This window comes from Phyllobates terribilis, unplaced genomic scaffold (assembly GCF_046119375.1).
Source record: "Phyllobates terribilis strain yellow unplaced genomic scaffold, ASM4611937v1 Scaffold_1__5_contigs__length_1240528914, whole genome shotgun sequence".
NCBI lineage: Eukaryota > Metazoa > Chordata > Amphibia > Anura > Dendrobatidae > Phyllobates > Phyllobates terribilis.
In genome coordinates this window covers 854696424-854711172 of record NW_027362761.1, presented here as the reverse complement: position 1 = coordinate 854711172, position 14749 = coordinate 854696424, and the positions used below count along the sequence as shown (strand labels likewise).

General features: G+C 49.3%; 1 protein-coding gene across 1 annotated transcript in view; it reads left to right on the top strand.

The window, feature by feature from the left end:
- Window positions 1-14749, top strand: part of STPG2 (sperm tail PG-rich repeat containing 2) — a 1485896-nt gene that overhangs the window by 35530 nt on the left and 1435617 nt on the right. The window contains exon 4 of the mRNA XM_073638559.1: window positions 912-1058. Coding sequence (XP_073494660.1) covers window positions 912-1058 — 147 coding nt within the window. The remainder of the gene's footprint in view (window positions 1-911; window positions 1059-14749) is intronic.

Here is a 14749-nt window from a genome sequence, read left to right as displayed (position 1 = left end):
ACAGGTAGGCCCAACTCCTTGGAAAGGGTTTTGTACCCCTTGCCAGCCTTGTGACCCTCCACGATCTTGTCTCTGATGGCCTTGGAATGCTCCTTTGTCTTTCCCATGTTGACCATGTCTGAGTGCTGTTCACAAGTTTGGGGAGGGTCTTAAATAGTCAGAAAAGGCTGGCAAAAGAGATCTTTAATCCACACATGTGAAGCTCATTATTCTTGGTGCCTGAACTACTTCTTAATACTTTAGGGGGACCAAACAGAATTCTTGTGGTTTGAGGGGTTGAATAATAACTGACACTCTGAATTAACTTTTAACGTTTTTAAAAAAAACAAAAAACAAAAACAAAAACAAAATTTGCTGCAGTGCATTTCCCACTTCCAGGCTGATCTACAGTACAAATGTCACAATGCCAAATTAATTCCGCATGTGTCAACCAGCTAAATCTGCAGGGGGTTGAATACTACTTGTAGGCACTGTAATTTACCGTTTGTTTAGATCGCAGGAGTAGAATTGTAACTTGTATTTTTTATCGCTTGCTGGTAGAAATGTGCACATTTTCCAGGCTAATGCAAGATTTCAGTTTTCCGCTCTAGTATATATTGCTCAATTATATTATTTTATTACATCCACTTTTTAAGAAGGAAAAATATTTACATTTATAGTGTTGTGCAACCTCGTCACATTTACAAATGAGACAATTAGGCTGCTAGCAAGTTCTTTAAAAGTGCTCGGTGGCGTTATAGTGAATATATTATTTCGAGTAGCATATTTATTTTAACAATTACAAGCTTGGTTGCAGCTTGCTATTAACTATCCTGTTTCATTCGGATGCCTCGGTGCAGCTGTTCCAGCTGGCGTCTGGTGTTTTGTTATCCCTGTGTTACGCTACAACAATCATGGGTAATATTTTTTAGGAAAAGGTGAAAGGAGGACAAACTATCCAGAACAAAGAAAAACGTTTTCAAGAGCCTGTCTCCTCTGTGCCTGGACCTGGAACATATGACCTGCAGCTTGGGAAGTATATAGACGGGACAACGAGGATCTCTCCAAAACCTCAAAAAGTACATCATTATTTTTATTGCTATTGGGTCATGTGAGGGACTAATTATAAAATGGTAATGTCATGTGTTCAAGAACTGTTTGGGGGCCAAAGCGCACACACATAGAGTAGTATCGCCTGGTAGAGATGGTGAAAAGCGGGAGTTTGCGCTCACCTGGTGGTGTTGAGTGAAGGCTCCACATCTGTAGATGCGAGTAACTGCTGCTGCGGCCCCATGGCTGTGGGATAAAAACTTCTTCCAGATGAATAATAGTAGAGGAGGACAATAGCACGTTGAAAAGGCTATGCTGGGGTAAAAGAGAAGTTATTGTTTCAAAATGTTTTTTTATTGTCCTAATGCTTTTCGGTGCCGGACCGGCGTCTTTCTCAAGGTAAAAAGTATTTCTTATTTTTCTTGAGAAAGGCGCCAGTCTGGCTGAAAAACGCGTTGGAATAATAAAGAACCATTTTGGAACACAAAACGCTTCTCATTTACCTAAGGACAGCCTGTTCAACGTCTACTAATTCTTGTCTACTAATATCACGTCTTCTGCTCTTTTCACATTCAGGTATTTTTTATGGCAAGAAGCAAATGTATCAAAAATCCTAGAACCTCAATGGGCACCTATCTGGCCCCATCATAATGCGTTAGATCCCAACAGATCCTTATGGATCCTATTTGAATACAGACTGATCAAAGCTCTCATGTTATAGACACTTGAAATCAACAGCAGTTCTCCTTGGAAGATTTGCAGTAAGCAATATTCATATGATCAACACTAGTAATTGCTGAGGCAGTAGATTCATAAATTTCCTGACAGATAAATATGATTTAAAAAGTGAATTCAAACAACAGATAAAGATCATTTATTCTTCACATTCTGCTTCAATTAGAAGTTCTCTTTAAAAGTGACTTTTTTTTTCTAAATAGCTAGTCAGTCATAAACTAAACAAATTCTAATATGCTTTATTTAGCTTTTGGACATTTTTTGATCAGGAGAGAGAGAAATAATTAAAAAAAAAATCATTTGGTTATTGTGCCGCAATCTAGGGTGGTCCAAGCAACACAACCAGACCTCTGCAATGAACTAGAAACCTGTCCGGAATAAAGAGTTAGCAGACTACTCTGGTAAACTACTACAGAAGACGGAACTGAACAAAGCTGGCACATATTAGGCCTTGTTCACATCACACTAAAAGCAACTGAAGTGTACATTTGATGTAAGGCTACAATGTATCCTGCTGTATAGACATAGCGGATTCTATTGCCTGAGCTGAAAATTGCATTCAGCACCCATCCTCTCCTAATAAATATAATGTATTAAATTTATTAGTGTGCAAAAGAATTAGGCATGTGTAAAAAAAACCCCTGTAAATGCTTTCAAAAATAGAAGTGTTAATAGTTTATTTTTTATCAATAAACAAAATGCAATGTTAATGAACAAAAGAAAACACTAAATCAAATCAATATTTAATGTGATCACCCTTTGCCTTCGAAACACTTGCACACAGTTTTTAAAAGAACTCTAAAGATAATTCTTAATGACATTAGCTGTATATTTTGGGTCGTTCTCCTGCTGCAGTATAAATTTTGAGCCAATCAGACGCCTGTAGACCGTGTACCGGGTGGGCTCCCCAGAGTACAATGAAGCTGTGGACAAGGAAAGCTGCCAACACCAAACTTGCCAAATGAACTTTTACTGATAAATGTAGAGTGCTTTTCCAACCAAAAAAATGAAACAAGTTAAATCACACACACCCAGTTAGGACTAACTAGGACCACTGTGCTCCGTCACTAAGTAGGCCCTAAGATAGTGATTACGATGTTATAATTTACCTAGTCATACACCCGCCTAGTGCCTGCACCTGCCTGTCTAAGTTTGGCAGCAAACTAATTGTGTGCATGCACGTTCCCCCGTGATCCCTGCGGTGGGCCTGAGTTCAGGAATTACTGACCTGGGTCTGGTCACTGTAATGCTGCAGAGTTGCGTCCGCCCGGCCGACTGCTTGGGCAGAGGATGACGAGTTTCCAGCAGGCGCATGGTACCATTGCTGACTTACTGGAGAGCCCTCCAGCTGTGTCTCTGATACCGGCCCCGGGTATTTCGGCTTCGCCCTCTCCTGCCAACGTCATCACTGCAAATTTCTCCCCTGTTGGTGGAACTGGAATGGGACGGTATCCTCTGCTAACTGGTGCAGCCTTTGTCTCCCTAGGACAGAGGTCCCCAACCGCCACAGACAATTACTAAACATTGACAGTGTGCTCTGGTCTGCGGTGGCTCAGAGCACACTGTGTGGGGTGGAAGCTGCCCGCTGTTCTAGACTCCCGCAGGGTAGACCTGTAGAGGACCTGTGATGACATCAAGGTACATAACTGTGATGTCACCACAGGTCCTGAAGCAGGATGAAGCAGGGGCGGAACTATCGCCCGTGCAGCCGGTTCATTGAACGGGGGCCCCGAGGGAGAGGGGGCCCCTCCAGCCTCCAGCAGGGCCGCCATCAGGGCATGACTGCCCTGACTCCAGTATGGGGCCCGGCCGGTAGGAGCCCCCTCGGAGCCCCCCTCTTGTGCGTCTCTCTCCTCATGGGGCCCCCGGCCCCATGCAAAGCGCCGGGTCCAGGACATCTCATAATTCCTCTGACTTCCGGTTATGTGACGGCGCCGTCACATGACCGGAAGGCAGGAGAACCTGGTGTCAGCGATTTGGACGAGCGCCAGGATTCTGCAGGGATCGCATGGGTGTAAGTATAACAAGTTTTATTTTTTTTTAAATACAATTAACTAGGAGTGGGGGGAATGGGAGATGCACATGGGGGGAGGGGAGAGATGAGAGATCCACATGGGGGGAAGGGGAGAGATGAGAGATCCACATGGGGGGGAGGGGAGAGATGAGAGATGCACATGGGGGGAGGGGAGAGATGAGAGATGCACATGGGGGAGGGGAGAGATGAGAGATCCACATGGGGGGGAGGGGAGAGATGAGAGATGCACATGGGGGGGAGGGGAGAGATGAGAGATGCACATGGGGGGAGGGGAGAGATGAGAGATGCACATGGGGGGAGGGGAGAGATGAGAGATGCACATGGGGGCAGGGGAGAGATGCACATGGGGGGGAGGGGAGATATGAGAGATGCACATGGGGGGGAGGGGAGAGATGAGAGATGCACATGGGGGGAGGGGAGAGATGAGAGATGCACATGGGGGGGAGGGGAGAGATGAGAGATGCACAGGGGGGTGAGAGATGCACGGGGGGATGAGAGATGCACGGGGGGGATGAGAGATGCACGGGGGGGATGAGAGATGCACGGAGGGGATGAGAGATGCACGGAGGGGATGAGAGATGCACGGGGGGTGGATGAGAGATGCACGGGGGGGTGAGAGATGCACGGAGGGGATGAGAGATGCACGGGGGGTGGATGAGAGATGCACGGGGGGGGTGAGAGATGCACGGGGGGTGAGCTGCACATGGGGGGGTGAGAGATGCACATGGGGGGGGTTATGTTTACAGAACTTTGTTGCCTTATGAAGGGCGGGGGGGGCCCCCAAAAATTTCTTGCACAGGGGCCCACTACAGTCTGTGTCCGCCCCTGGGATGAAGTAAATGCAGCTGAACAGCAGCTGTCAGGACAGCTGCCCTGTCCTGCTGCAGGGCGTGATGGGGCCTCAGTGATGCGGCTCCTGGCACAGCACATTATGTGGGGCTCCTGGCATAGCTCCTGGCGGGGACCTGGTCTACACTATATGATAAGTATGCACTAAACTCCAAATCCCTCCATTACCCCGCCCCCATATGACCAAAGACCCGCCCACCCCACCCCCTCCTTGCTGGGCCATGGAAAAATTATCTTGCTTCAAGCCGGTCCCTGGTGCAAAAAAGGTTGGGGACCACTGCCCTAGGACACACAGCTCATTGTATGGCACTGGATGGTGGTGCAATACATCCTCCTTCTTCCAGCTCTCATCTTCTTCTCCCCAAAGATGGCCACCAACAACCATTTCCTGTGACGTACTTCCTTCTAGTTACTTGTACCACCCCCCAGCCTGGGCTCCTTCTAGTGCTGTCAAAGTGCAGCTCAAACCAGTAGACCAGAGTCTGTTTAACATGGCACCAGTCTCTGCTAACATAGGAGCTGTTTTTACGTCTCCTCCCTGAACTGGGTATATATATATTTATTTTGCTCACTTATATAGCGCAATTAATTCCACAGCGCTTTACAGACATTATGGGCACTGTCCCCATTGGGGCTCACAATCTACATTCCCTATCCGTATGTTTTGGGAGTGGAAGAGGAAACCGGAGAACCCGGAGGAAACCCACGCAAACACAGAGGGAACATACAAACTCCTTGCAGATGTTGTCCTTGGTCCCAACAAGTGTTACAGTAGAAACAGTGACCTCCTGTGGCTGGTGGTTAGTACTGCGGGCAACTAGTGTTCTTAATGTTCATGTACAATGCTATTGAACTATTGAAACAGAAAAGCAGCTGCAAATCAATTCAGTAGGTACTTTGGCACTAAAAGGCCTTTGAGGATATGAAAGCCACACAAACCAGCACGCCGATTCTGTTGTATGCCCGGTTTGACACTGCGTTTCTGCTCTACACAGACGGGAGTCTGTACTGTCTAGGAGCTGTCCTGGGGCAAATGCAAGACAGTTGGAAAAGAGTGACCACCTACGGGAGTCACCCCCTGAGGGAGCCAGAGCATAATCCCAAAAACTGGGTGAATTTTGGAATAACCTGCCGGTAGTATCCAGCTAGCCCCAAAAATGCTCTCAATTCTCACAATGTACCCGGTCGGGGCCACTTCTGGATGGCCTCCACTTTACTGATGGCCAGCTGTATCCTTTCAGGAGTCACTACATGACCCAGGTATTCTATACGGTCTCAGAACAATTAGCATTTCTTGAGCTTGATTTTTAGTCCATGATCTCGGAGTCACTGCAAGATCTGCCGCAGTTTCATCAGATGGCCCTCAAGCGCCACCACATCATCCAGGTAAATCAATGTGGACTCAAAATTCAGGTCACCCTGGCAATGTTCCATTAGCTACTGAAATGTTCCGGGTGCATTTGAAAGACCGAACGGCATCCTGTCGTAGTATATTCATCCCTAAGGTCACGTCCATTCCCCTCCTATTATTATCCACCAGAACCACACCATTCGTGCCGATGTCTTGGCGCATATCTTAACCTTTATCCACACGATTTCCTTCACAAGCAGCTGGCCATTGTATCAGCCGTGAGATGAATAACACTCCCATCTTCAGATTCCATCATATGGCTGAAGTGGTTCTCAAAGAATTCTAGTGGCATGATGGTGCATTCAGACCCAGTTCCACCAAACACCTCACCCTCTGCCCTTCAAATTCAGCCTCCAACATCAGACTACATGAATAAAGGTCGTTTTCTCCCCATTGGGGCTTTTGCGAATCTGAACCCGCTGCAGGGTGCCCGACTACTGCAGCGATTGTGGCTGTATCTCGGGGTCAGTCCTGGCATCGCAATCCCTGGCGAGGTGCCCATACTATCGACAGTACCAGCAGAGAGGTCCCTTAGGACTCCGAACATCAGACGCACCTCTTCCGGCTGGCCCCTGCACCTGAGTCGTGATGGGTGGAGGAGCGCGGGACGCTGGGGCCATCTCCAGAGGCCAGGGTTGCCTCGCTCTCAACTGGGACACTTCCAGCCGAAGGGCTTTCAGTTCTGCTTGCATAGCCTAAACCACATCTTTCAAAGACTCTGAGTCTTCGGGCTCAGGCCAGCTTCCCATCACCTGGGTGCTACACACTGCCTTCTCCATCACAGGCGTCAGCTTCTCCTTCCGCTTTGTGGCAGCCAAGTAGATGCTGTTAAACATCAGGTCGTCCACTGTCCAAGTCATCTCTTGCAACTTGTCCTGTAAGAACTTGTTGGCTAACCCTGATATGAACTGGTCCCGCAACAGCCTATCCTCCTCCCGGAAGGCCCCCATGCCCTCTGGATCTTGCCGTTGTACTTCATTCAACGTCTCCTGCAGAGCGTCGGAGTATTGCATTAAGGTCTCGTCTTTTTGCTGGGGCCGGTTGAAGAAGAGGCTTCCCAGCAGAGTCATTTTGGCACTCCCTCCGTGGACTCCTTCCAACAAGGTGAATATTTTTTCTAGTGTGTCCTTCTCGGACTCGGGTTGTACCATTACTGTCCTTCTAGCATGGCCCTCTAGAGCAGGGGTCTTCAAACTACGGCCCGTGGGCCACATGCGGCCCGCGAGGACTTTCATCCGGCCCGCCAGGCTATGGGCGGAGGAGAGGAGAGCGGTGCCATTGCCCGCCCTTCCCCCCGCTTGCTCAGGGCCCCGGCAGGCGGATACTTACTTCTCCCCGTGCCTCTGCAGATCTGCTGTCTTCCTGCTCTGCGCTTCCTGTGACGTCTCAGGTCAGAGGGCGCGGTGACGTCTTTACACCGCGCCCTCCCGAGTGCTGTCACAGGCAGCGCAGAGCGGGACAACGCCGCCGCGACGCTGGAGTCCAGACCAGAGCAGCGGCAGCAAGTGAGAAGTGAGGTGAATATTGGATTTTTTCTTTTTAATGTATGGAGGCATAGGTCATTATATGGAGGGTGACATCCTGCAAGGGGTATAATATGGGGGGGTGACATCCTGCATGGGGTATAATATGGGGGGGTGACATCCTGCATGGGGCATGATATGGGGGGAAAGGGACATCCTGCATGGGGCATAATATGGGGGGGGTGACATGCTGCATGGGGCATAATATGGGAGGGTGACATGCTGCATGGGGCATTATATGGGGGGGTGACATGCTGCATGGGGCATTATGTGGGGGGTGACATGCTGCATGGGGCATTATATGGGGGGGTGACATGCTGCATGGGGCATTATATGGGGGGGTGACATGCTGCATGGGGCATTATATGGGGGGTGACATGCTGCATGGGGCATTATATGGGGGGTGACATGCTGCATGGGGCATTATATGGGGGGGTGACATGCTGCATGGGGCATTATAAAGACAGGGGAGTGATATCCTGCATGGGGCATTATATGGGGGGTGACATCCTGCATGGGGCATTATATGGGGGGTGACATCCTGCATGTGGCATTATATGGGGGGTGACATGCTGCATGGGGCATTATATGGGGGGTGACATGCTGCATTATATGGGGGGGTGACATGCTGCATGGGGCATTATAAAGACAGGGGAGTGATATCCTGCATGGGGCATTATAAGGGGGGTGACATCCAGCATGGGGCATTATATGGGGGGTGACATCCTGCATGGGGCATGATATGGGGGGTGACATCCTGCATGGGGCATTATATGGGGGGGGAAGGGACATCCTGCATGGGGCATTATAAAGACAGAGGAGTGATATCTTGCATGGGGCATTATATGGTGTGAGAAAGGGACATCCTGCATGGGGCATTATATGGGGGGTGGCATCCAGCATGGGGCATTATAAGGGGGGAACAGCCTGCATGGGGCATTATAAGGGGGGGGGGAACAGCCTGCATATGGCATTATAAGGGGGAAACAGCCTGCCTATTGGGAACATTTACCTGCCCCTTGAAGACCTATGCTGCCTATTGGGGACCTATGCTGCCCATTGGGGACCTTTGCTGCCTATTGGGGATATTTACCTGCCTATTGGGGACATTTACCTGCCTATTGGGGATATCTACCTGCCTATTGGGGACCTATGCTGCCTATTGGGTACATTTACCTGCCTATTGGGGACCTATGCTGCCTATTGGGTACAGTTACCTACCTATTGAAATACCGGTTGATTTAACTTTACTTGTTCTTCATTTTAAATATTGTATTTGTTTCTGTATTGTTTTTTTTACTTCAAAATAAGATATGTGCAGTGTGCATAGTAATTTGTTCATAGTTTTTTTTAAAAACTATATTCCGGCCCTCCAATGGTCTGAGGGACCGTGAACTGGCCCCCTGTTTAAAAAGTTTGAGGACCCCTGCTCTAGAGCATTCAGCGCTATCTCCGAATGCAACTCTGGGATCAAGTTGCATGTTTTAACGCCACTCCGCATCCTTTCAGTCCAGTCCGGCAGCGTCATTTTTTTACCATCGTATTATGGCAGATGATGCAATAGTGCTCTGGCTGGAAGGAATCCTGCCTGGACCGGTGTGGAGTGGGCCGGTGCTGGAGCAGGCGGGTTTAGCACCTGGGCCGGGGCCACTGGCGCCGGGGAGATTGTTACCCTCTGTGTTCCTGTCCATGCGGTCGCTGCCAACTACTCCAAGTTGTAGATCGTGTACTGAGGTGGACTCCACAATATACAGCGAAGGCGTGGACAAGGAAAGCAGTCAAGAGCAAACTTGCCAAATTAACTTTTACTGATGAATTTAGATAGAATGCTTTTCCGGCAACCAAAAAAATTAAACAAGTTAACTCCCACATACCCTGTCAGGACTGACCGGGACCACTGTGCTGCGTCACTCAGTAGATCCAGAAATGATGACTACGATGCTATAATTTACCTAGTTGTGCACCGGCCTAATGCGTTCACTGAGCGTACAATGAAATGAATATAATTAGTAATTTTTCCAAAAAGCCCAGCGTTATAACATCTAACAAAGAATCCCCAAAGCCTTAATAAACTTACTAGGTTCTTCCTTGTCATGTACTTTCATTCAGTATGTCCTCTTTGTGCAGTTTTTCCCATATAACTGACTCGGCAGTCTTTTTCAATGATCACATGACCACTAATTGCCTGTTAGAAACTACTGTTCCCATATGAGACCTGTGTCTCCTTTCTGACAATTTTTTTTAATTGATATTTATTTTCATTGCTGATTGTGGTGGATCTTCGTTGCATGATTTGCGGCAACAGTTACAGTGGCTTGCAAAAGTATTCACCCCCTTGTTTTTTTTCTCCTTTTGTGGCAATTACAGCTGCAAGTCACTTTACATAAGTCTCTATGAGCTTTCCACATCTTGCCACTGGGATTTTTTCCTATTCCTCCAGGCAAAACTGCTCCAGCTCCTTCAAGTTAGATGGTTTCCTTTGGTGAACCGCAATACTCAATTCACAGATTATCAATTGGATTAAGGTCTGAGCTTTGACCAGACCACTCCAAAACATACATTTCTCCTTAAACCATTCAAGCGTTGCTTTAGCAGTATGCTTTGGGTCATTGTCTTGTTGGAAGGTGAACCTCCTTTCCAGACAGACTGAAACAGGTTTTACTCCAAAATATCCTGGTATTTCTCACCATTTATCTTCCCCTTGACTTGGACCATTTTCCCTTTCACTGCTGCTGAAAAACATCCCCACATCATGGCACCACCATTTTTCACTATGGGCAGGCCTGTATTTGCTACTAGGCACCGGAGGTCCGGTGCCTAGGGCAGCGGGCCACTGGGGGCAGCACCAGGGTCAAAATGAAAAAAACAAACTTTTTTTTAACTCACCCTCCCTCCTCCAGGTTCTTTAAGAAAACCGGTGTCTTTCTGGAGGAGGGAGGGGGAGTTGCGCATTCATTTTTATTTGCGTCTTTAATACGCGAATACAAATGGTTCTCCTTTGCACCGGCAATTCCGGGGTCAGTGGAGGTCCAGTCAGCTCCCTGACCCCACGTGCCGCAGCTGATGTCACGGCAGCGCGATGAGGAGACCTCATCAAGCTGCCGACATCAGAGCAGAATGCCGTGGAGGAGGACAAGCTGGAGCCTGGGGCAATTAAGTACTTACAGAGCCAAAGATACGGGGAGGGGGAGCTGGAGAACATGGGGGGGGGACACTGAACAACATGGGGGTTCAACGCTGGAAAACATGATGTGGGGAACGCTGGAGAACATGAGGAGGGGGGAATGCTGGAGAACATGAGGGTGGGAATACTGGAGAACATGAGGGGGAGAACGCTGGAGAACATGAGGGTGGCGGAACGCTAGAGAACATGAGTGAGGGAACTCTGGACAACATGGAGTGGGGTATGCTGGAGAACATGAGGGTGGGAATGCTGGAGAACATGAAGGTGGGGGAATGCTGGAGAACATTTGGGTACGCTGGACAACATGGTGGGGGGACGCTGGAGAACATGAGGAAGGGGGAATGCTGGAGAACATAAGGGGGAACGCTGGAGAACACGAAGGGGGAAAACTCTGGAGAACATGAGGGTGGAACGTTGGAGAATATGTGGGGGGACGCTGGAGAACATGAGGGGGGACGCTGGAGAACATGGGGGACTTGTAAGCGTGGGGGGGAAGCTCTGCTGAACATGGGGGGAAACTTGTAAATGTGAGGGGGAAGCCCTGGTGAAGGTGGGGGAGAGAAACTCAGGTAAATTGGGGAAGGGAAACTGGAGAACATGGGAAGGGGGAAACTGGGAAACTGGTGACCGTGGGGGGTTCTGTGTGAAGAACGTGTGGGGGGGTGTTCTGTGTGAAGAACATGTGGGGGTTGAGCTTGATATGGAGAGGGCTGTGTGGTGGTTTTCATTTATAAGGGGGTGGTGTGACTGTCATATTTCACTAGGGCAGTCAGTGTGGTAGGAATATTTTATAGGAGAGAACAGTGTGGAGACCGTGTACCATTAGTGAGACAGTGTGGAGTCATTTTTTTGTGCAAGGAGCACAGTGAGGGACAATTATTTATTCAGGTGTACAACGAAGGGCGTTCATATGAGCACAGCACAAGGCGTATATAGGGGCACAGCACAGGGCGTATATAGGGGCACAGCACAGGGCGTATATAGGGGCACAGCATAGAGCGTATATAGGGCACAGCACAGAGCATATATGGGGCACAGCATAGGGTGTGTATATAGCATCACAGAATAGGGCATATATAGGGGCACAGCATAGGGCGTATATAGGGGCACAGCACTGGGTGTATATAGCGGCACAGCATAGGGTGTATATAGGGGCACAGCATAGGGCTTATTTAGAGCAGAGCGTGGGTGTTTTTTTTTATTCAGGAACATTATAATGACACTGTTATTTTTAAGGTCACCGTGTCGGAATGTGCTGCTGAAGTTGGGGGAAGATGGAAGCCTGCAGAGACGAGCTGTGGCTGTGAGAAGTCATCATGGAGTCAGGTACTTATATCTAAGGTGCATGCACATTGGTCATTTGCATCCTTTAAACGACTGCTGACCTGCTATATGAAGCCGATCAGCAGTCACTTAATAACCTGTTTTAAACAGGATGTGGCCTCACTTTCATGTGCACAGAACAATCGTTAACATGATCGTCCTGTGCACATAGAAAAGCATTGTCCTCAGCAGTACGTGTACACAGGACAATGTGATGCTGAGAACTATGATATATAAGGAGTCTTTCACACACAAAATGCCAATTATTCTGCATACACATTTATATAGGGGATATAGCCCAGGCATAGACAGTTTTATCTTAACTTATTTTATTTTTTTATATGCAAATGAGGGCGCTTCTGTGCACCCTTGAGTTGCATGTGCCTTGGTGCACCGTTACACCCTCCTATTTGCATATTAAAGCCATTCCCTTGTTATAATTGACAGAGGTACTTTGGTAAAAGTGAGTGCTGTCTAAAATAACTAGCGCTCTGAGTGTCAGTGTGAACACGCACACAATGAGTCTACAGGCGCGTTCTGATGCCTGGTTACTGTCTGCTTTTGGCTAGGGACTCAGTGAGGAGGAAGGGCATTGAAATGAGCAGATAGCACATCACGATGTAGCGCCCCGAGGACTTGGTCACTACAGAGGTATTGCACCTCATCCAGAGGTGTGATATCCCACTCCCGGGTAAGGATGGAGTATGGATCAAGGCTCAGTAGGCTGCATACAGCACACACACCCCATTTCCGAGGGACAGCTCAACGGTGCTCCCACTAGACAGAAGTGCAGGCACGACAGCATCTGTCCCTGGCTGGAGTGGGGAGGGGGAGGAAAACCCAGTGGTGTAGGGGCAGATAGGGGTTGGGTCCTGAGCGTAGGAAGGAGCCCATTGGTTGCAAGTCACCTGGGCTCATGGTCAGAGGGAGGTATAAAAGGTGGGCACCATCTTAGCTCTGAAGGAAAGAAGAAGAAGTTCAGTCTGTGAGGAGAAGTGGAGAAGGCAGGGAGCAGGGCTGCTGCATGGGCTCTGCTCCCTGGGCAGGCCTAGCACAGAGGCCGAGGCCAGAGAGAGAGAGAGGAGAAGGAACAGTGGAAAGGAAAAGGGAACAAGACCAGAACAGAAGTAACAAGTGAAACAGAAAGGCTCAGGAACGAGAAGGAAGAGAGAACCCTAAGGACCCAGGAGATTGCGGGTGACGGGTTGGCAGAACAGGGTACCGGATCACAAATTGGTGGAAGCAAATCACCTTCAGCCAAGAACCGGATGTCGTGACCAGCCCTTGGTGCGACCCCTCGCTACACCTTGCTAGGAAGGCATACCATAGAGGGTCAGGGACGTGGGCACGTAGCCCTCCCAGGAGAAGGCCCGCGGGAGCTGGACATAAGCTTGGTCACTGGTGGGGCACGAGCCAGAGAAAGGACGGAAAGGAGCTTTGAGACATACTCCAGAAAGACCTGGGAGTTGAAAGAGTCCCCTGCCTGGTGGACGCAGCACGGCTTGGGTGGTCACTGCTTCGCGAGAGTGACCTGGAGAATACAAACTGTGAGTAAAGGACATTGGATTGCAACACGTTGTCTGTGACTTCTTGCTCCTCCGGCACCGTTGGTATTGGGACTATCTCCACCATCACTCCCATCATCCACGCTAACTGCCCTGAGGCTGTACTCCTCCCGTGGGGAGTCATCCCATTCGTAGCTGCACACATAACACCGGCCTCAGCGGTCTGCCTTGCAGCGGCGGTCCCCATTGACCGCAATCCACTGGTGGCGTAGTCGGACAATTATCATAATACTAAGACTGCCACTGAATTGACCGCCCTGGGCACGGACCGGGTCAGTGCCACGGAGACTACAACCCCCAGCGATCTGGCTCTGGGCATTCCCCGCACACACGTGCACGCACAACACAGGCCCAGGGGGCGCGTCAATGACACCTTGTCCTCCTCACTGAAGCCGCTCGCTCCTTCCAGGTGCACCATGTGGAAGGCGCAGAAAGACAAGATCCAGGCGTCAGAACGCACCGACAACCACATTGTGTGCACACCTGCACTGACACTTGGAGTGTCTGCTGTGCCCCTCCAGTGTCCGTGTGTAAGTTCAGACAGGTGAACTGATGCTGGACCGTGCTCACTCTTACCAACGAATCACAATCAAGACATGGAGCTGGCTTTAAAGGGAACTTGTCACCAGGTTTTCCCATATAAAGTACGGCCAGCACCTATAAGCCCTCTGTTATAATGTTCTGATAGGCTGTATATATGTCCCCAATCTCCTGTGCAAGGCACAAAAAATAGGTTTTATTATACCCACACACGGCGCGGTCCGATGGCTCTCTCTGGTCTTGATCCAACACCTCCTCTCTCTTACGTTCGCTGTCCTCCTTCGCTGCTTCATGTGAATGACGTGTCCTACGCCATCATCACGGTGTCTCCCAATCTCGCTCCTGCGCAGTCGCACTTCTCTCTGCCTTGTCAGGACAGAGCAAAGTTTGGTGGTGAGCATGCGCCAGCTTTACCTACGTGTCATCAGTGCTCTGTTGCCTTTCCTGGTTCATGTGCACTACAGTACTTTGCTCTGCACTTGGAAGGGCAGAGAGAAGTGCGCCTGCGCAGGAGCGAGATTGGGGGACATCGTGATGTTGACGTTGGACTCGTCA